This window comes from Mus caroli, chromosome 6 (genome assembly GCF_900094665.2).
Source record: "Mus caroli chromosome 6, CAROLI_EIJ_v1.1, whole genome shotgun sequence".
Classification (NCBI taxonomy): Eukaryota; Metazoa; Chordata; class Mammalia; order Rodentia; family Muridae; genus Mus; species Mus caroli.
Genome location: NC_034575.1, coordinates 35,461,794 through 35,484,203, shown reverse-complemented (window position 1 = coordinate 35,484,203; position 22,410 = coordinate 35,461,794). Strand labels below are relative to the sequence as shown.

At 41.8% G+C, this 22,410-nt stretch overlaps 1 protein-coding gene and 1 gene segment (V, D, J or C); one reads left to right on the top strand and one right to left on the bottom strand.

The window, feature by feature from the left end:
• Positions 1-3,002: 3,002 nt before the first annotated feature.
• On the bottom strand, positions 3,003-3,686 carry LOC110296576. The segment is given in 2 exon segments: positions 3,003-3,391; positions 3,632-3,686. Coding segments are annotated over 2 exon segments (444 nt in total).
• A 3,768-nt stretch (positions 3,687-7,454) lies between these two features.
• Positions 7,455-16,070, top strand: LOC110297007 (DBH-like monooxygenase protein 2). Its single transcript, XM_021165812.1, has 13 exons — positions 7,455-7,742; positions 8,867-9,013; positions 9,501-9,662; positions 9,908-9,991; positions 10,751-10,918; positions 11,093-11,195; positions 11,369-11,535; positions 12,379-12,470; positions 12,717-12,813; positions 12,953-13,012; positions 14,488-14,618; positions 15,427-15,544; positions 15,828-16,070. Exons 1-13 carry the CDS (start codon positions 7,455-7,457, stop codon positions 16,068-16,070), a joined length of 1,860 nt encoding a protein of 619 aa, XP_021021471.1.
• The last annotated feature ends 6,340 nt before the right edge of the window (positions 16,071-22,410 follow it).

Below are 22,410 nucleotides of genomic sequence, written 5' to 3'. Positions count from 1 at the left end.
TGGCCACTTAGTTTTAACTGACAGGTTGTCATGGGGAATTTTCTTTGGCCAGTTGACTAAAGGTTTAAAAGGCAGCACAAAGACTACAAGTAGATCACTGGAGCCTTTGAGTACAAAGAGTTCTGAGGCCAAATCTTGTCCTCAAAGAGGTCCTAAAACCTCCAAGTTATCCAAGCCTCGCCCAAGATTTCCTGGAACCAAAACTGTGTGTGACTTGCTAAGCGTGAACCATGACATTTTAATTATGAAAGAAACAAGTAGTATTAAGCTCATAACCATCAACCAAAGAAAACACATGAAGGGACTCATGGCTCTAGCAGCATATGTAGCAGAAGATGGCCTAGTCAGTCATCAATGGGAGGAGAGGCCCTTGGTTCTGCGAAGGTTCTATGCTCCAGTATAGGGGGATGCCAGTGCCACGATGATGTGGGAGTGGGTATGTTGGTGAGTAGGGAGAGACGGGAGGGAATAGGGGGCTTTTGGAGGGGAAACCAGGAAAGGGGATAACACTTGAAATGTAAATAAAGAAAATATCTAATAAAAATGTAATTTAATTTAATTATTTAATTTAATTTAATTTAAAAGGCTCATAACATCTCACTTTCCAAAAACGATTTCCAGTTTAGGTAACTACAAAAACCTGAGAAGGGCACACTGCTGCTGAAGCATCTGAGTTGTGGGGGTGTAGGTGCCATCAGTCTGTCTTACATGAGCTTCATGAGGTAACTTCCTTTACTGGAGATAAGTTTAGTGAGAGGGGAGGTAGAATGCTGAAATCGTGAAGGCAGTTCAAGGGTGGTAGTGATTACAAGGGCGGTGTAATACAAATCCTTGACATTCTTCTCTGGTCCTTTGTTTTACAATGGTTTAAGATGAAACTAGTGGCTCTTGTTCATAAACAGAAAGCAACGCGCAGCCAGGCCTTTGGGGCCAAGGTTAGCTTGCAGCTCCAGCATGAGGCAAGTCAAGGACTCAGACAGATGAACTTCTGAAGATCTGAAGAAGCAGATGAGAGAGACAAGTGAGGGAGCAAGGAAGACCTTTCTGGGTAACCAAATAAGTCGGCACCATGAAGAACTATGGGCAAATGGTGCCCCCTGGTGGAAAGAGCCTTCATTCTCCACAGCGCTAAGGCAGCAGCATCTCAATCAAAAAGTTTTAATTTGTCTTGGCAATTCCTCACTCCCATGGCTTTCAGTTGCCCACAACCTTCCTCAGACCTGGTTCCAGATCCAGTGCTTCACGATAGCTCACTTTCTGTCATCTTCCTTCCTTCTTCCTCCCCCTCCCCACTCCTTTCCCTCTCTCCTTCCCTGATCCAGTCTCCTCCCTTTTCTCCTTTCATTCCTCCCCACTGTCCATCCCAGCTTTGTTGATTTCTAGCTATTTGCCTGGTTCTTGAGCAGTCTTCTTGCTCTGTTCTTTACTCTAGGCATGGCCTTCCTCAGATTGCAAATCAAGTTCTAATTCAGGGCTTTCTAGTATAACATTTACTGCTCCTTAAATGCCAATTCTAGACCCTGATGTTTTTAAGGGGCTTATTTTCTGAAACGTGTGATCAAATTAGCTCTACAGTGAATATATTTTGGAATTTTAGTAAGTGTTTCTCTTCCTCTGTATATATACATACATATATATATATATATATATATATGCACATTCATGAGTGTCTGTGCATTTATGTGTGTATATTGTGTATATGTGTATGTGTGTATATTGTGTCTATCTCTGTATGTATGTATTATGTCTTGAGTGGGCATATATATATATATGTGTGTGTATATATGTATGTATATATATGTATATATATATGTATATATATATGTGTGTATATATGTATATATGTGTGTGTATATGTATATATATGTATGTATGTGTGTATATGTATGTATATATATGCATGTATATATATATACATATGTATGTGTATATATATATATATACATATATATATCCATGCTTATATGTGTGGGTATGTGTGTATTGTGTGTGTATGTATGTATATTGTGTGTGAACGTGTGTATATGTATATGTGTATATGTATTTTTGTGTGCATGTGTGTTGTGTGTATACATGTGTACATATGTGTGTACTCTGTGTGTGTGTATGTGTGTGTGTGTGTGTGTAGATTATGAATATTGAACCCGTGTCCTCAAGGTTTCACTCTTGTAAGACAGATGCTTTATCTTCTGAGCCATTTCCCCATCTCAACATGATTTTCTTATTTAATGTTTTTCTTCAGGCATAGTCTTCATCAGTTTTTTTTAACTGCTTTGACTAAGATGATAATTGGCAAAAAGTGAATTAGATTTAATAGTTTTAAGTTCAGAAGTTTGATATGGGAAAGAGATTTAGTTTTCTTTTAAACTTATTTTGCTATGTTAAATGGCAAATTCAAATACTGAAACATTTTAAATAGCATAATTAATACAAAATAAATTGGACTAATAAAAGGACACAAAGAACCTTTTACAATTGAGTTTGTGAGGTCACTGTGGGTGTGGGTAATAAAAACTTGGGCATTATGGAAACGAGGGTGTTTATTTAAAGGGTGTAGTCAGAGCTGCACATTCAGCAATTCAGTCAGTGTTTATATGAGCTCTCAGAACTTCTCTTGGTTTTAATCCAACTCCACATTGGGAACTGATTCAGGCACCACATGCAACCTGCTATTTACTACCCATATTGTGGAAAGAAGAGCTAATGCCAATCAATGGTTTCAATGGTGCTCTGCATCATATTGTACCAAAGAGTGCACCTGAACTGTGTTGCTCAGCTGCCTGCTGGGTTGGCCACATTAGCTGTCTACATCCAAAATCAAAAACTGCAGTATAGGAGGATAAAAGATGTCTTCCAATCTCACAAGTGGAAGAACCAAAGTCTATGCTCTGAGCGCTCTAGAACCTGACCTTAAGTCACCTTATAACTCATGCACAAAAAGAATAAGTGGTAAATCAGCTAGCGCAAGGTGATGGGGAAGTCTGGGTAGAAAGAAAGAAAGCTCAGAAGGGCTTGCAGAGGAGCAAGGCTTGGAAGGCAGGGTAGTAGTCTGTGTGTGGTTTTTGTTTCAATGCACCAGCAGAGTTTACCACTGTGTCTGCACTGCAGGTGCAGTACAAGGTTCTGCTCTGGCTCATGTTGGCCACTTGCAGCCTCAGCTCTGTATCAGTGACCCGTGTGGCCAGGTAATCAACACCAGGAAGAGATTTGACCTCTTTGTCCCCAGGACTCCGCAGAGTGAACAGCCACTGTAGTTGCTTTTGGAGATCCTGCTGATACCAGCTCATCCAGGGATACTGGGAATTCTTCAAGATGCAGCGCAGGTTCACAGCTTGACCACGTGGTACCAGACCCCACCTTGGGTTTTGCTCCAGCAAGGTCACTGTGGTGTCTGAAACAAGATGAAAGGAGAAAAACTAGTAAATCTCATGTATTGCCAACTTAGCTACATCCTGAAGAGGAAAATCCATGAGTTATGCAGATAGAAAGCTATGGAAAGCCTTGAGTAGGGAGAGTGGCTATGCCAGATAGCTGTCTTAAAGGACTTGGGGTGGCTTCTCTGCTTTCTAAGCTAAAGATCCCTGCCTCTCTCTCTCCCTCTACCCACTGGCTTCCTCATTTTCCATCTGACCTGTAGCCACTGAAGCCATGAGTACACAGAGGCACAGAATGCAAAACTGCCACATCTCTGAGACCTTAGATTCTCTCTATCCCTGTGGGGCATGCAGGGCATCAGGCAAGAGAGGAGAATCCAAACCAGTAAGGTGGTAAGCAGAAACTTAAGTCTTGGGGCTGAGGTTCCAAAGGGTGTGACTTCCTCAGGAAACTGACTAAGCTTTTCTCTAAAGTGAAAACCTCAAACTGAAGGTTTGCACCCCTTCCTATGGTCTGAGCATGCTCTCTCATCCACACTCATTCATTCACATTGTACACTCACTACAGAACTGAGTGCAGTGACTGGGCCCCTGCATCTTCTCAGTGGTGAACAGATATTCCTGGAAGTGATATGTGTAAGTATCACCTGTCAATAAAAAAGCTTATGGCCAATGAGCTGATGCAGGAAGTAGGTGGGGCATCCAGCAGGAATAGAGAGAATTCTGGGAAATAGTAGGAGAGGGCATGGAAGATTTGCCTGAAACACACAGGAGGTTAGAATCATGGGAGCTGAGCTGAGTAACTAGTCACTCAAGATAGAATAAAAGTAGAGATTCGCCTGGAACACTGAGAAAAAGGACAGCAGGTAGAGGAACTCGAGGAATAGAACAGAAATTCAAGCTGTAATGCTGAGAAGACCAAAGTAAGAAGACAAGAGGAAACCAGCCATGTAGCCAAAGCTGGATTAGAATTAAAGGCATAATAAGTTAAGAGCAAGTCAGAGAACTAGCTGGAGCTTATGGTCTAGGCATTTATTAATAATTAGTCTCAGGGTCATCACTCCAGGAGCAGGGATGGAAGGAAAACTGGATTTATATTTTTCACAGATTTGAGTTTGAGTCTCAAGCTCTTGCAAGAGAGTAAAATGTCTCCCTCCATTTAAGTGAACGTGTAGAGGCGGTTGCAGGGTTATACAAGGCTGTATGCAGTGAATATTTATCTGTCTGACTCCAAGCATGCAAGCAGAAAATCAAAATGAGAGTTTTGTCCTGAATAAAGGAAAAGATGCCCCTTTCTATACCTGACCTAGCAGAAATAAAGACATTCTAAAGAGACACTGTCTTTCAATCTGAACAGCAGGCTATTGATATAAGAGACCCCAAAGAGAAATTTCCCCAGGAATACATGCTGGAAGAAGGGAAAGGCTCCAGCCAGAGTGGGAATGTATCTCCTGGAAAGATATTTCACACAGCTTTAACAAGCCTAGGCAATGGGTCAATGCCGGGCAGGACCATACTTTGACCTAGATTTCTTATCCTTGACCCTCCAAACTTCCATCTTGCTTCAGGACCCCCAAGACTGACACATGGAATTCACTGGATCTCTGGATCTTTTTCCATGTTACCAATGTGTTTACACTGAATAAATCTTTTCTACATTTATTTATTTATTCATTTATTCATTTAGATTATTGGTTTGGCTGTTTAAATTGGCTTACTGAGGACAAGTGGACAGAACTGGCTTGGGGTACTGGTGTTTGTTAGGTCTCAATCCCAAAACAAATGGCTAACTGAAGTTCTTATTTAACATGTCATTGTGGACCTGGATGCCAGGTTCACCCAGCATTCCTTACTCCCTACCTAATATATGGTATGGCCAGAATACAGACCCTCTAATCTAAACTTCTCCAGCCCAGGGGATAGGCTGCCTTTTCCCCAGCTACCTTCCCCTATAAATCCAGCTATTTTTGCTATGCTGTCCTTTTGTCTACTCTTTACCCTCCTGATCTCCCCTCTTCTCTCTTTTCTCTCTTCTTCCCCCCACCTGCTCCCCCAAGTCCTCAGATGTCCAGGCTCAGGGTCAAGTTCATGTTGGACTTTCTCAGCTGTCTCTGTCTCTGACTATGGTCTCCCACATATTTATAATAAAAGTCTTCTGCTTATGTTGGGAATAGACATGTCCTTCTCCTTTCGATTCTTTTTTTCATTCAGCTTTGACCCACTGAAAGTTTAATAACACTTTCAACCTTCATTTTTCTAGAGCATTTACTTTTGAAAAAACAAGTTCCTCCAGCCTCTATAAATCTCCTTAAAAAGCTAAATAAGCTCCCTGTGAGCCTCCTTAAGAGCCAGAAGGAAGAGGGTAGAGAAGATATTCCCTGGGTCTGAAGTCAGTGGCTCCTAGCTCCTCCAGGAGAGCTCTGTTGCTTTTCTAAGGACAGTGTGCTCTGGCCAGCCAAGCAGACTCCAGGAGAAGGAAACCTGGGCCCTTCTCAGTTTACTGAGCTGTCTGTCCTTGCTTCACACTGAACCCTCTTCAGCCTAATCCTCTAACAAGATTGGGATCAGAATGTCTCTCACACTCCTGTTATCTCCCTTGCTAACCTTCCTGCCTTCCAAGGTCAGTGCCTCCAGGTATCTGCCTGCCCCCTCTTATCTTGACCAGCTTTCAGTACTGAGCCAGGTTAAGCCTCTTGTTTCCAGATCAGATGGCTAGCTAGCTCCTCGGGGCCTCTACAAGACCAATGTTGGAGGTCATGGCTACTTCCTTGGGACATTTTTCCACCCCCTGTCCCAGTGCATCTTAATCATTACTCAAAGTGCACACAACAGTAGCCAACAACTTTAATAGCTTTTGATTTCAATTAGTAATTCAACTTAGATCTTAGGGGTATGTGTCCTCTCTGTTGTCTAGTGAACTTCAGACCATGCAATGGGGATCCAATGAAAAAAGATTTACCTCCTCAAGTCAGGAGACATTAAGTCTTGTACAGTGCAGATTTCTTCTTCCCTGAGAAGTAATAAGCAAATGACACTAATTCCTTCTGCTATAATACATGATCATATCAAAGCACTCAGGGGTCTGCTATTCTGGGAGTGTCAGTGGCTTGAGGAAGGAAGAGGAAGTGTGAAGATGAGACAGGCTTCTTTGCAGTCTGTCATTCAACTCCACCACGGTCAGGGTTTCTCCTTCCTGTCCTCACTTACTTATCTAAAAATTAAATGAGCTGGAATCACCGTGCAATTAAACAGACTCAAGTTTCATTATGATCTACTATTCAAATATTCCTTTTTCAGCTTTAGATGTTTACATAATACCAAGGCACTTGAAAGTGAAAAAACTCCGCTAAACCTGGAGGGGAGAATAACTGAACTGTGATTTCTTTGAAAAGCCACTCACATTTGCAGCACAGAAGAGGAAAGCACAAACTGTCCCACAGGCAAATTCACATCTGTTTCTCATCCCCCCCCCTTTTCTTCCCCTCACTTCATGCTCCTCTGTATGAATTGCTAAGCTGTCCACCTTTCTAGAAGTCTTTCATCTCTAAATGTTCTTCCTATCATTACAAACACAGGTTCCTGCAGGAGACTGAAATTATATTATCATCTTTCCCCTTAACACCTCTCTCCTCCACTGTACCAGGAAGTCAAAAGGATGTGCTTACGTTCCACTGTCTCCATTCTACACATGGACACAATGGTGAAAGACCACAAAACTGGGGAGGGAAAGGGTGTATTCCAGAGGAATGTTATTTGCTAAGGATATAACAGGTAGGGTAGAGATGGAGGAAGGGGGTGGTGACTGAGAACCTCCTTGACTTTACAGGTTTGCACCAGGCTTACAATTTCACATTAAGTTCCTGAATTCAATTGAGACAATCCTACTCTGTGTCCTCCCTGGACACTTGTGGCTCAAGTTATATAAGTGGCACCACTCTGTATACAGTGGATAATCAGATCAGAAGAATACCAACCTGTCCCTCCCCACATGGCACTGTGCCTGGCACAAGTATAGATACATATAAGTCCAGGGCTCTTGAGTGTCTGTCTGCAGGGAAGCTCTTCCGGGCCCCAGGAACCATGGCCTGTGTTCTACTCTTCAGACTTTTCTTACTTTTGGTCCTGGCAGCCTTTTCTCAAGGCAAGCGCCTGGGTCCTACATCTCCCCTTCGTTATTACAGGTTCCTAGATCCTTCCCGTGCTGTTTTCCTGCGCTGGGACTTTGACTATGAGGCTGAGATAATCACATTTGAGCTCCAAGTCCAAACAACTGGCTGGGTTGGTCTGGGCATCACAGATCGGTACACCTTTGTGGGAAGTGATCTGGTAGTTGGAGGAGTCCTACCCAATGGCAATGTCTACTTTTCGGTAAGTCTAGGGATAAGCAACATGTGTTGAGTTGAAGATGGCTTCACATCCATAGTCTCTAACCTCCAACCCACCACAAAAGGGCTCCTTTACTGGGCTGAGGGTGCCTTGAGTCTAGAAAAGAACTTTTCTTCTGCAAATACAGCCAAGCATACTGAACTCTAGTTGACTGCAGATTTCTCCCTACAAAAATGTTCAAGTATTTCAATCTGTCTTCTAGGCCACTTGTCTGTCAGACTTTTAAGAGAGAAGAGGTTTTATACTGTAAGAGTCTAATACAACTTATTTTCTAGGAGCAGAGTAAATGAAGGTCAGTGAAGAAATGCAGTTATTAGAATAGTCTCTGCCTCCAATGTCCTTTACACCCACTCAGCTGGACTTCAGTATGAAATTATCTAATAACAACAATGGAAGCAAAAAAGAAGCAAAATTGTGCTTTTGTTCCAAATTCTTTTCATTTTTAACCTCATAACATCATTGAGAGGGATTACTATATTTCACTGGTTCTCAACGTTTCTAATGCTATGATCCTTTAACACACTTCCCCATGCTGTGGAGATACCCAAGCATAGAATTATTTTTGTTGCTATTTCATAACTGTAATTTTGCTATTGTTATGAATTGTAATGTAAATCTCTAATATCCAGGATATCTGATATGTCACCCCTGTGAAAATGTCCTCTGATAACCCTAAGTGGTCACAACTCACAGGTTGAGAACCTCTGCTATAATCTGCCTTTTACAAATGAAATAGTAGTTCATTTGTCTCCTCAGACTCACACATTCTAAGCTCACAATCATATCTGTGAACTGCAGTTATATAGTTTTCTGCTCGTTACAGTGCACAAAAATGTATAATCAAAGCATCATGAAAAAGAATAGACAGATAATTTAGAGAACAGGTTTTTCTAAAGATTGCATTGAAGGATTATTAGAATTTATGAAGCTAACATTTGAAGTGAAAATAATAAAGCCAGGTTGTGAATCTCCAACAGCTGTGTCTATCTCAGGAACACAACCATTTGTGCAATGTAGGTAGCTGGCTTATGACACTTTAGCATATACCTGCTGTCCCAAAGCTTAATTGTTTGGGATCCTGGTTCTTAATAATCACTGGTCCCCAGGATCAGCACCTTCTGGATGAAGACACTCTAGAACAGGATGGGAGCCAGGATGCTGAACTTCTAAAGCTCACAGAAGATGCTGTCTCCACCACCATGCGCTTTTCCAGGCCCTTTAGAACCTGTGATCCACATGATCATGACATTACGGTAAGATGTGGAAGAGGGAAAAATATTTAGTCACAATCAGTTTCTCCTGGAAAGGTATAGTTACCCTGAGTCAGGCATCCAGTCATAATTCATGGAACTTTTATCCTTTGGTCTTTTTGGGTACTGCCCAACTGTATCACCTCTTAAAATCTGCAATGATTTCTTGGCATGATCTCACCCAATGACTAAGTGCCTGCCCATTTTATTCTTCCCATATTAAAGAACTCTAACAAATTCCATTGAATATCAGTGTTTGGAGTTCAAGTTTGGTTCAACCTTCTTATTCTGCAGGTGTATAAAGAAAGAATGGGAAAGGGTTAAGCATGACAAATGAGTTAACCTCAGGGGTAGAACTAAAGCCACACTAATCTTGTCTCAAGTTATTCTCATTCCACAGTGAAGATGAATGGCACATATAAGAAATTAAATATAGGTAAATAAAAACTGCTGTTAAATGTCAGGCCTTCAATGTCCATGGTACCCATAGAGTGATACCATGAGGGTCCTGGCTGCCTATGGCCCGGATGACATACCAAAGATGAGTCGGGAGCATACTTTTGTCAAGTCCATCTTCTTGCTTCAAATACTACAATATGATGATCAAGATGCCCCTGAAGACACCATCATCCATGACTTGAAGATCAGTAATGTAAGACCCCACCATACCATCTATCTGCCTCCACCTTTTTCCATCTCCTCACTCATCCCAGACCTTTCATCTTGCACCCAATACCTGCACATTCCTTAGAGAAACGTTACTATGAGTCCCCTTGACCCTCTGAGAAGGCCCAATCTAGTTCTAAGATAACCCCTGCTTCCTAACCTGTCTATTTCCCTAATTTTAGGGAACCCTCATTCCCATTCCACTCAGGTATTTTTTTCATCTTTCCCCAGTTCATCATTCCAGAGGATGATACCACATATGCCTGTACCTTTCTCCCACTCCCTATTGTCAGCAAAAAACATCACATCTACAAGGTATGTGAACCAAGAGACAAAGTCTGCCAAAGTAAGGAAGTCACTGTAGCAAAGCAATGGGCATGTTGGATTCTGGAGATTGAGAAGGTTGCTATGAGGAAATAACAGGAAAGGAAATGTGGGGTAGGGCCAGGTGGAGTTTTTATAGGGTTGGAAGCCACATAATTTCTGGGGCCAGAACTATAACTACCCAAAGCATTGTATTCAAGTGAAGGGTATTCTAACAGAAGATAGTAATTAGTATGTTTTTGAAAATAACAATTGCAAGTCCCATCATGATCCCAGAATTGTTCTCTTTTAGCAATAGAGCTAGAAAAAGCAAGAAAAGGACGTGGCCATGCACTGTCGGCTAAAAAGAAAATCAAGTCAGAGTGAACTCAAAATCAGTCTTCTATTTTTTTAAAACTGTATTTACTTTAGGCCAAGTACAAGAATATAACTTTGCAAGTTCCAAGGTAGGGGGGAGGCATTTAAAAAATAGGTTTCAAAAGAATGTGGACACCTTATGCAAATTGTAAATGACTCCCTGGTGACTGAGCACTGTGAGCTGTGCTCCCAAAAAATGTTTTTAAAGAGATGGAGGTTGACAGAAGAGTCTAGTAGAGTTTAGGGGAAATGATAGGTTTTAGGGAGAGAAACAGAAGAGGACAAACTCAGAGAAGCAGAGAATGGCATAGCTTTGGGAGGCAGGAAGGATTGGAGAGAATAAGGATATGACACATAATCTTAACTATCATCTTCCCTCCTTTTTCTGTCCAGTTTGAACCTATACTGGTGGAACGCAATGAGACGATGGTGCATCACGTTCTCGTGTATGCATGTGGCAATTCTAGTGTGCTCCCCACAGGCATCGGTGAATGCTATGGATCAGACCCTGCCTTCTCCCTCTGCTCCCACGTCATCGCGGGCTGGGCTGTCGGGGGCCTTGTGAGTCCTGAGATGAAGGCATTTGGTGACAAAGGGGTGCATGCTGTTAGGTCATGGGCTAATAGAAGAACTGGGGGCATAGAAGTTCTAAAAGAAAGGTTAGAACGCCAGGGCAGAGCCAGAGTTTGTCTCTACCCTTTCTCACATCACTGCCATGGTTTTCAATCTCCACAGAGTTACCAGTTTCCAGATGATGTAGGCATCTCTATTGGAACCCCTTTTGACCCTCAATGGATCAGACTGGAAATTCACTACAGCAATTTTCAGAACCTTCCTGGTGAGTATCCAAAGGACATGTGAAAGGGCAGCTGGTAGAGGCAACTGGTTCCACTGGATATGGAAGATCTATGGCATACATGCTGGGTGCTGTTAATCACAGCCCATTTCAACTTTCCTGAACATTGTGACCCACTCCCACCCTCTGAGGAGAACATTTTCTTTGTACTCTAGGTATCCGTGATACCTCAGGGATGCGGCTGTTCTACACCTCACACCTTCGCAAATATGACATGGGAGTCCTCCAGCTGGGCATCTCAGTTTTCCCTATTCACTTTATACCCCCGGGTGCCGAGGCTTTCTTGTCCTATGGGCTATGCAAGACAGACAAGTTTGAAGAGGTGAAGCTGAGACACATGTATTCTCTGAAGTTTCTTGTTTTCCATCAGAGTTCTGGTCTAATTCCAAAATTCACAGCCTGAGCCACAGATGTGAAAAGATGACTAAAGCCTGTTGCTCAGAAAAGTGGCAAGCACACATTCTGCCAGAGAGAAATATGTCAGGCCTTTAAGAGCAAAGAACTTGGGTGAAAAGTGAGACAGGATGGTTCAGTGGAAATAGAGTAAATGGGAACATCCATATGGGAAAGCAGAAGACAAAATATAATGGTCAGGAGGCAGAGAGAAGGGCTGGAAATGTTGTCTTCTTGATATGGTATGACACAGCCAATGCAGTCATGACTTCATAGTAGCTGTGGCTGCCTGCAGTAAGCTAACCCAAGACTGGTCCTATCAACTCTCAGTCGGGGATCAAAAGGGGCCTTTCCTTGCTAAAGTATTGGTTACTGATGGGTTGTGGGAGAAGGAAAATCATTGTGAATTCACCAATGATCCCAGCAGGATCAATCAGATAGTTCTAAACCCATGATCACACAGGTGATCCAGTTTAAACTCAGTGGATGCCACACAGCACACCAAAATAAAATAGCAACATTTCGAATATGGGAAATGGGATTTATGGAAAAGGGTGGGTAATAGGCTTAGCAAAGAGATTAAAGGGAGTGGGATAGTTACGAGAATACACTTCATGTGTGAAATTGTCAAAGAACAAACTCAATGAAATCTAAACACCAAAAGTTAAGAGAGCAGTTCTTTACTAGATCAAGAAAAAGATGCAATCAAGCATCAGTGGAGGAAAAATAAAGCTTGAGTTCTTGACCAATCATGTATGCCTTCCTGTTACAGATGAATGGGGCTCCAGTAGCTGACATATATATATCAGCCTGCCTGCTCCACACCCACTTAGCTGGGCGGTCACTGCAAGCTCTGCAATACAGGTAATTAAAAACCTTGAACCATTCCCTTCTGTGCATGGGAATAGTTACTACTTCTGCAAGATGTTATCCTTGTTTGAGAATAGAAGAAGCTAAACTAGAGAGAGTGGAATAGACTGTGAAAGAAGAATCTTTTAGGTTTTTTTTCATTTGCATTTCCTGAATGAGGATACATACTGCATCTTTATTGGTCTGGCCTTCTCTGCTTCATCTTCTCATTTCTGGCCTTCTGCTCTTCTCTTTCTCTAGAAATGGAACCCAACTCCAAGTAGTATGTAAAGATTTTTCCTATGATTTCAATCTGCAAGAGTCTCGGGACTTACCTCATCCTGTAGTGATTAAGCCGGTAGGATGCTGGGGAGGGATAATGGCTGGAACAAGGGGAAGAGCAAAGAGACTGTAGCTCATTGCTAGCCCAGACAGTTCTAAGACTGTAACAGTTCCTCTTTTACTTACTCTCTGCTTTCATATTTCACTGTGAATAGGGGGATGATCTGCTGATAGAATGTCATTACCAGACACTGGATCGTGACTTCATGACTTTTGTAAGTGGCTTTCTCGACAGCAGTACCAATAACTTTAGCCTTTGAAGAAAGTTATATACTAGCTTTAACTGTTTTATAAATCTGTTTCTTCCAGCTTATGTTTTCCTCTCTTCTGTGAGGTGTTTTCTTGCAATCCCATGCATCCAAGATAGAGATTCTGTACACTTCTTATTGGTGACCCACTAAGACCATAAGAGGGTGTGTTATGGTATCTCTATCTCTCATCCTCCCAGCACCATTAATGAACTTAGAGTCATAACTGCCCTGGATTGGAATGCCAGCATAATCATTTAGCAGCTTTAGTTCCTAGACAAAGTATTCAAAATCTTGGCTTCATTGTAAATTCATAAGGAAAAAAATAATGCTACCCTCTCATAAGATTATTGAAATAATTGGTTACCACATATATGACAATGGGACCATCACCTACCTTATAGTAGATGCTCATTTAGAGCTAACTATTGTTACCATAATTACCACATAAAGGACAATGGGACCATATCCTTACCTTATAGAAGATTATCACTTAGAGCTAATTATTGTTACCACAATTACAAAAAACCAATAATTTTATATAGAGACCAATTCAGTGCTTCAGAAAGGATTGCACGCTTTCAAGGAAGGAAACACAGCCATACATGTTATTGTAAAGTCAAGACAGGAGACATCAAAATGGAAAAATAGGATTATAGTTTAGGACTAGTTCAGGAATCATAAGACAACACATGCATCATATGATAATAGTAAATAAGTCTGGTTCTAGACAATTGCAATGCTGAGTTCTGGAGGACAGAAATAACAAAGCCACCCCCAACAAGGAATGTTTTCAGTATACATGAAGAAAAATGAGCTCAGGTGGAATTAAAGAACATGGGAAGACATAAGAAGTAATGGGATTAGTTTGAGGGATTTTTGGCTAGGAAGAGTTCTCAAAGCAGAAAAGATGCTGTCCTACCCACAACTCTTAGATAGCAGGGTGTAATTCTCAAATTGTATTTGCCAGCTCAATGATAGAGGGATTCATAGATAGGTTAGAGTTTCCTATATGTAATCAAATAATCTGCCTTAGAATAAAGTATCACACTTATATTATATTATATTATATTATATTATATTATATTATATATAAATGATCAGCGACTTTAGGGAGAGAAGAATGTAATAAAGCCAGGGGGCTGGCTGACACGGGCAAAGTAGGGAGTCTAACCCACACCAGAGGGTAACAGTGAAAATGTAAAGGATAAGAAAGATATGTAGAATATTCTAAAGAATAATTCTTTAGAAATAATATCAATACTTGTTCAATGGCAGGAAACTGAGGAGAAAGGAAGTGATCTGGTAAGGTGTGGTGAGCTGGACTCGAGGGGAAGAGAAAGAGCTCTATGAAACAGTGATAACTTTCACAGTTTGTTGTTTGCCTTTTCCCTCTCTGCATGCGTTTGTGTACTTGTCTCTCCCTCTCTCACCTTCTCCAGGGAGGTGCCAGCACCATTAATGAGATGTGCCTCATCTTCTTCTTCTACTATCCCAGAATTAACATCTCCAGTTGCATGGGATACCCTGATATCATCTATGTGACCAATGAGCTGGGGGAAGAAGCATCAGAGTGAGTCCGTCTAACATCAAAAGCCCACAAGTGCATGGGAAGGGACTTCCTCAGGGGCTGGGCAAATCACACCTCACCATTCTCACCCTACTCCATTCAGTGTTGATTCAAAAAGCTCTGAAAACAGAAGTTGTCCCTGAAAGTTTCTATATCTGACCCTTGAAAGTCAGATCCCTTGTCATAAATTCCTATCTTTCAGGCTTCACTCAAAATCTTGTTTGCATTCATATCACAACCTGTAAGTAAATGGCCACTCTTGTGTGATTCTAATAAGAAGTTGTAAACATCTTTCTTAACAGACACATATACAATTTCAGATTTCTCTCTCTCTCTCTCTCTCTCTCTCTCTCTTTCTCTCTTCTATTTTTTTTTCTCTCTTCTATTGAGACAAGATTTCTCACTATGTATCCCTGGCTGTCCTGGAACTTGCTCTGTAGATCAGGTTGTCCTCAAACTCACAGAGGTCTTCAGGCCTCTTCCTCCTAAATGCTGAGATTAAAGGTGTGCACCACCACAAATAATTGCAGATTTACAGAAGCTAACTCGACCAGCTCTCAGACCCTATGGCACCTATGTCCTTAAAGAGCATCCTTTTTTCTATGTCCTAGGTCCTCTCTGATATTTATTTTTCTTACCAAACTCACTAAGAATTTCCACTTAGTTAAACAACATTCCATGTGACTTATACTAGTGTGAAAGGTTTATATTAGTGCGGAATAAAAACTGAAGGTGTTCTTTCACAATTTCGTCTGAGCTATAAGTCAACAACATTATTGCCATGCCCCCGCCTTAAAGCTTCTATCCACAGGAATCCCATGGAGAACCTGATGGTCCTGAATAATGTGGAGTGGACTCCAGAGAACATTAAGAAAGCTGAGAAAGCCTGCAAGGAGTCCCAGCAGACAGTATTGATCAAAACCATTGATGTGCGTGTCACAGTAGAAGCCACCCTGCGAGGTTGAGGGATGGCATTGGGCAAGGCAAAGACACACAAAGGATGATGGCAGCAAATAACAAAGATAGGAAGTGTGAATTGGGAGAGGGAGTCACAGGAAGAAGAAAGGCAAGCTGCTGCTCTCCTGCATTGTAGAGGTTGTTGCAGCCTCCCAGTTTAGCTTGTAAGGGTGGGGTGGCACAGTAAAACTTCAAGAAATGGAAAGATAGTAGGGATATTTCTGAAGCTACTCCATTTCTTTCCATCTCCTGCAGGAAGAAGTAGAAAATACAACAGGTTGGATTCCTGACATCATACCAACTCCTCGAGGACCATGCTTAGAGTCTACTGGAGGCAAGGTGGAACCTCAGGACAATACCCCTGCAGGCTTCAGGGCTGTACCACTGGCCCTCTCTGGTTCCAATACTGCTACTCTGAGGCCCCTGCCCATGATTGCTGTACTGTTCCTGCAGGGTAGCCTCTCGTGGCTCCTCACAATGCTGCAGACTGGAGTATGATTCTGTCTCCTCATGATACTTACTCCCTTATCATGAGCTACAAAAACAGCTTGCCGATTTGACCCCTCTAAGTGTCCTTTTGACACTTTCCATACCTGAAATCATGATACTACAGGTTCTAGGTTTTTATCCACAATTTACTGTCCAAATCACTCTTACGGTTTCAGCATCATTAATAGAATTACATGTTTTATGAGAAATTCTGCCTCTAAGCCTGAGTGTTAGATGGTGGATCCACTCTCCAAGAATCCTAGTGTCCTACTTTCTTTCAAATTGATGCTATGAGTGAGATGGGGCTTCAGTACAGAGGGAGATCATGGTAAACCCCTTGGCATGTATGTGGCCCTGGAGAAGGCATTACTTCTCTATTCTAATGATAGTTTGTGTGCAGTCTTTTCAGAGCAATGTGAGTAGGCTATATAGATATACTAGAGAGTAAAGGGTAATTTTTGATAAAGGAAGGGACTCTGTGTACATAGAGATAAAATTTCTAAGTATCACATTAAAAAGAATTCAACTTGCTTCCTTTGGCAGTCTTTTTCATTTGAGTCTTTGGTCCAGGAAAAGCAGCTTGGAAGTCTTTTGAATTATCAGGTTCAAGCATCAGCAACATTTGGTTGCCCCAAATACAACATGCAACATGCCATCCATGTTCTCTACACCTGAGTTTCTACTGTTGGATGGTCTTTGTTTATCCTAAATCAAGTTATATTGCCACATGTGAGTCACTCAGAATGAAGAATCTATCTGGAAACCCAAGGTGAATTGACATCTGAGAATAAGTAAAATTCAAACTAGAGAAAAGCAAGTTCTTATCCTTGCAGCACAAAGCTTGTCTAAGAACTCTGTGGGGGAAAGAACAGAGACGAAGAACCAACATTTTGCGGAGTTTCAGTTATTAAAAGTCCAGAAGAGTGAGCTTATTTGGTATTTTATGGAAACCGTGTCTATGAATTCTCAGCTAGATTTAAAATTATTTTGCCAATCTATGAAATGTCTTACTCATTATGTCTTCTAGAAGGCATCCCCTACCTTAGGTGTACCAAGGTGTTTGGCAGGGGATCTTAATCTCCTGATAATCAAGAATATGATTTCAGCAAACTCCATATTACAGCTTCAAGGGCTGTGATCTAATGTCAGAGCACTGATTCCTGATGGAGTGGTCCCTCCTCTAATAGTAGTGAGATGTACTGAGGACATGAGAAGTAATGAGCTCATCACTTCCTTGGATAGGGCAATACCTTAGGCTATGCATCCTCAGAACCACAACACATTCAACTCCTGAACTGATCAGAACCACGTCCAAGCCTCATAGTATGTAAACAAAACTTCTTACCACCTTAAACAAAGGTTTTCCAAGTTCATGTTCCTTTAGGATGTTTTCTTAGACCACTTACATTGCCCAACAATTTAGTAGGCAATCTTTTGAGGAAATATTGAATCAGGTGCTGATGATCTGGGAAATGTAGTATAAGGAAACTTTTATGGTTCAGAAGTTTTAAACCACACCACCCTTAAAATCTGTATCTCTTCTGATATATTTATGAAAGGTCTTGGATTTGTGATTCAAGGAGGAGGGCATTGAGACAGACTGAGTGTTTTGAAAGATTATTAGAAGAGTTAATGGTATCTTAAAAAGATGACAACATGGCAGGGATTAAGGCAAGCTCCTTCTTATAGGTTTCAGAGAACAGAGTTTATATCTCACAGTTAATGAACTTACTGCATATAGTCAGGCTATCTCTGATTCTAGGAGGACAGTAGTGGAAGAGTGATCCTGTATTTCCAGCAAAGAGGAAGGGAATCTTGCTAACTTGTGATTTAGAGGTTATGGGGTAAATAGGGGAAATGGGTACATTTATTTAAGGTTAACTTGTTACAAGGGTGAGGGATGTGCCATCAATGGCCCTCTGGTGTATTGAGGCTGGTAGCCTGGACATGGAAACTTCTTTGACTAAATTAGAGTTAAGATATCAGCTGTGACTCCAGACCTGAGGTGGTGGTACAGAGATTGGCAAAAATCCTTGGAAATCAGTGGCCAGAAAGTCTACCTAACTGATGAGCTCCAAAGTTATTGTGAGCTCTTGTCTTAAAAATAAGATGGAATGTGACTAAGGAAGACACTTTATATTGACTTCTGCCATCCATACACGGGAGGTAACATGTGTGCATACTCATACATGCACATGTGTACACATACACAAATATGCACATATACATACAGATCAGGTACACAAAAGCAGACACTCAAACTCATAACTCACTCTTAAGTTTGTGCTACACAAAATGCAGTATATTGGGCCTCTCTTAGTGAAGATACAAGTAAGGAGATACAAGTCATACTCTATAGAAATAATTTTGCCTTTCGTTTTGGTTGGAATGGTCAGGCAAGAGCCATGTGTTCCCTAACATAAGAAATCAGCTATGTTCAAATGACTATAACTAAGCCGGGCATGGTGGCACACACCTTTAATCCCAGCACTTGGGAGGCAGAGGTAGGTGGATTTCTGAGTTCGAGGCCAGCCTGGTCTACAAAGTGAGTTCCAGGACAGCCAAGGCTATACAGAGAAACCCTGTCTCAAAAAACAAAACAAAACAACAACAACAAAAAGACTATAGCTTGTGAGTCAATTCCAAGAAACAAGTGTAACTGATGAACCTGTGTTCCTCGTGTGGAGTACCACTGAATAATCCAAAACATAGTACTTCTATTGTGCCATACAAGAAGTTGGGAACATATCGTGTAGACCTAAGGAAGTGGCTTTTAAATTCTTTGGTCTTAGGACCTCTTTATATTCAAAACCTGTAGAAAGAATATCTTGTGTCTATATGGATTTGGTATCTGTCATTAATAAATTTGATGGCCTATGGTTTAGACAGGAAATATGAAATGGGGCATCTGGGAGGCAGAAAGAATTCTAGGATAGTGTCAGAGACAGGAGATTCACCCACGAAAATGTGACTAGATAGAAGCATGGTACCTGAGCACAGGTAACCAGCCACATGGCAAAATGTAGATTAGAATAAATGGGTTGTTCTAAGTTATGATCTGGTCAGAGAAGAGCTTAGCTATAGCTAAGGTATTTGTAAATATATTTTGAGTCTGAGTCTTATTTCTGGGAGCCCTAACTTCAACAAATGGTGAACCAACATGAAGTGAGAACTTAATTAGAACCCATGTTAGATTAAAAGATGCAGGTGAAAAGCAGAGAAAATTCAAGGTAGCAGGACAATAGGCATGATCTCTATAAATAAATACATAAATAAATTAATGAATGAATAGCAGACCAAAGCCAAAGCTTACCAGAATAGCACAAGACCAACAGCTGAGATTTCCTAGCCAAGGAGCAGGAACCTACAGAGAGATAGTATGCAAGGTGTTTTTTGTTTGTTTGTTTGTTTGTTTGTTTGTTTGTTTGTTTGTTTGTTTAAGTCCCTACTGAATTTAAAAGCAGAACACAGGAATTGGGGCTTCTCCCAAGTACAGAGCACAGTGGTGGCAGAGGAGAAAAAACAAACTCCCAGTTACACACAGGCTAAATACAGCTGGGACCAGAGGAAGGTGGCAAAACCCATGGAGACTTCCCAGAAACTACATGGGAAAAGCCACTTCAGCTTTTCCTCAGCTTATCCCGTCCCCTCATGTCATAAGGATATGAATCCCTAGATTAGCTGCTGTGGCCAGAGTCAGACTGAAGGCCATCTATTCCTGTAAAGAAAAGGACAGGGTCTGCTCCATCCCCTGTGCCTGTATTACATGTAGACAAAATAAATTTTGGGTTGAAAGTTTTGTGAGTGGGTGTTTCTATCACTCAATTTGTTGGTATTCTGTCTGTACTCCACCCCCACATTTACTTGGCAACAGCCAGGAAAGCCTGGCCCTATAAAAGGGGCTGCTTGCCCACTCCTCTCTATCTTACTCCTGCCTCACTCTCCCTTGCCTCTTGCTCCCTTGTGCCTCCCCTCTCCCCCTTCCCTTTTTCCCTCTCTCCACGTGGCCATGGCCGGCCTCTACTTCTCTACTCTCTCCTTCTCTCTGCCTTTCTCTGCCTCTGCTACTCTCTTAACTCCCCTCTCCATGCCCTAAATAAACTCTATTCTATACTATACCTTCCTGTAGATGGTTTCTAAGAGGGAAGGGATGCCTCAGCATGGACCCAGTGAGGCACCCCCTTACCCCACACCCCACCAGAACATATATTAATACCTCTCTATCTTTTTATAAACACATCATCATTGGGAATCCTGTCTCAATACAGGAGGTGGCCTCTTCAGGTTCCATATCCCCAATGTAATGAGTGACAGCTAATATCACCCCCATTGGTTCTTGGGTACCTCTTTTTTCCCATGTCTCTGTCTTATCCTAGAGATGCCCTCCCCCACCTCCTCACCCCTGTCAATTGCAGATTTTCATTCATTTCCATGGCCATCTAGCCATCTTCCTCACACTTGATCCTCAACCCCCATTCCTCTTCCCATACTCCTCTCTCAAGTTCCTGTCCTCCTCTTATGACTAATTTATTCCTCTTTCTAAATGAGTTTCAAGCTCCTTCCCTTGGGCCTTCCTCTTTGTTTAACTTCCTTGGGTCTGTACCGTATAACCTGCTACTTGTATTTTACGAATGTGTACATACCATGCATGTCCTTTTGTTCTGGGTTTCCTCACTCAGGATGAAATTCTCTAGTTCCATCTATTTGCCTATAAAATTCATGGTGTCTTTGTTTTAATTAGCTGAATCATATTCCATTGTGTAGTTGCGCCAGATTTACTTTATCTATTCTTCAGTTGAGGGACATCTAGGTTATTTCCATTTCTGGCTATTAGGAATAAAGCTGCTTGAGACCCATCCCAGGGGCAAGCACCAATTTCTAACACTATTGATGATACTCTGTTATGTTTACAGACAGGAGCATGTTGTCATCTGAGAGGCCCCACCCAACAGCTGACTCGGACAAATACAGACTCCCACAGCCAAACAGTGGATGGAGCTTGAGGATTCTTATGAAAGAATAGGAGGAAGGATTATAGGCTCCAAAGGGAATAGGAGCTCCACAGGAAGACCAACAGAGTCAACTAACCTGGACCTTTGGGGCTTTCAGAGTGTGAACCACCAACCAAAGAACATGCATGGGTTGGACCTAGGCCTCCCCCCTCATATGTAGTTTAGTCTTCATATAGGCCCTAAACAACCAGAACAGGGGTTATCCTAAAAGCTGTTGCCTGTACAAGGGATATATGTGTTCTACTAGCTGAGCTGCCTTGTTTGACCTCAGTGGGAGAGGAAGCATCTAGCCTCTCAAAGACTTAAAGTGTCAGTGTTGGGGGAATACCTGGAGGGCCTGCCCCAGCTGCTTAAAGGAGAGTGGGAGGGCGTGGGAGGCAGTAAGCAGGAGGGCAGTGAGCAGGATGTAAAGTGAATAAGTAAAAAAAAAAATTAAATTAAATTTTAAAAAAAGGAGAAGAGGGCTTAGCTAGGCAATGCACAGCATCTGAGCTAAAATCACAACAGAAACAGGAGACAGAGACAGCCAGATCTCTGTGAATTCTAGATCAGCCTGATAGACACAATGAAGTCAGGGCCAGGTGCTCTGCTGAGAGATACAGCCTCTTATAAATTACAATCTGGTTGTTGTTGTTGTTGTTGGGGGTTTTAAAGTTATTGTCATTTTTATTTTTTTACAGTCCAGTCATTACCCCCTCCTGGTCCACCCTCCCACAGTTCTACCTCCCATTCCTCCTCCTCCCTGTCTCCAAGAGGATGTCCCCATCTCACCCCAACCCCCAACTTCCCTGTCCCCCACCTTCCTCTCACCCCACCCCACCAGGCTATCCTGCTCCCTGTGGTCTCAAGTCTCTCAAGGGCTAGGTGCTTCTTCTCTCACTGAGGCCAGACCAGGCAGCCCTCTGCTGTATACTTGCTGGGGGGCAGGGGAGGGGCTTGTACCAGCTAGTGTATATTGCCTGGTTGGTGGCTCCATGTCTGAGAGATCTCAGGGCTTCAGGTTAGCAGAGACTGCTGGTCTTCCTTTTCTAAAGTTCAAAATGACACATTTTTTCCCTTAAAGGTACTTTGTAGATTTTTTACTTAATAATAAGTAGAAATTTCCTTAGTAGTTTAAAAAATAAATACACAACAACATTAAATTTACATAAAGAGAAAGGGAATATATACGTATATTTATCCACATAAGGTATGTTTAATTTCACATTGAAAGATAATGTTTTTTCTGCTGCCAAAAAGCTTTTTTCCCTAGGAAAAATGTATTCTTCTAATCAATGTAAGGACCCAGAGTTGGGGTTGGAGTGAGGTTGTTTGTTTTTATCTTTCCAGAAGATAAA

Excerpts from the sequence above, each read along its gene's own strand:
- LOC110297007 (XM_021165812.1), top strand. The coding sequence starts at position 7,455 with ATGGCCTGTGTTCTACTCTTCAGACTTTTCTTACTTTTGGTCCTGGCA. Across the intron at positions 9,014-9,500 it reads CACATGATCATGACATTACG|AGTGATACCATGAGGGTCCT; the intron begins GTAAGATGTGGA and ends TGGTACCCATAG. Across the intron at positions 11,196-11,368 it reads CAATTTTCAGAACCTTCCTG|GTATCCGTGATACCTCAGGG; the intron begins GTGAGTATCCAA and ends TTTGTACTCTAG.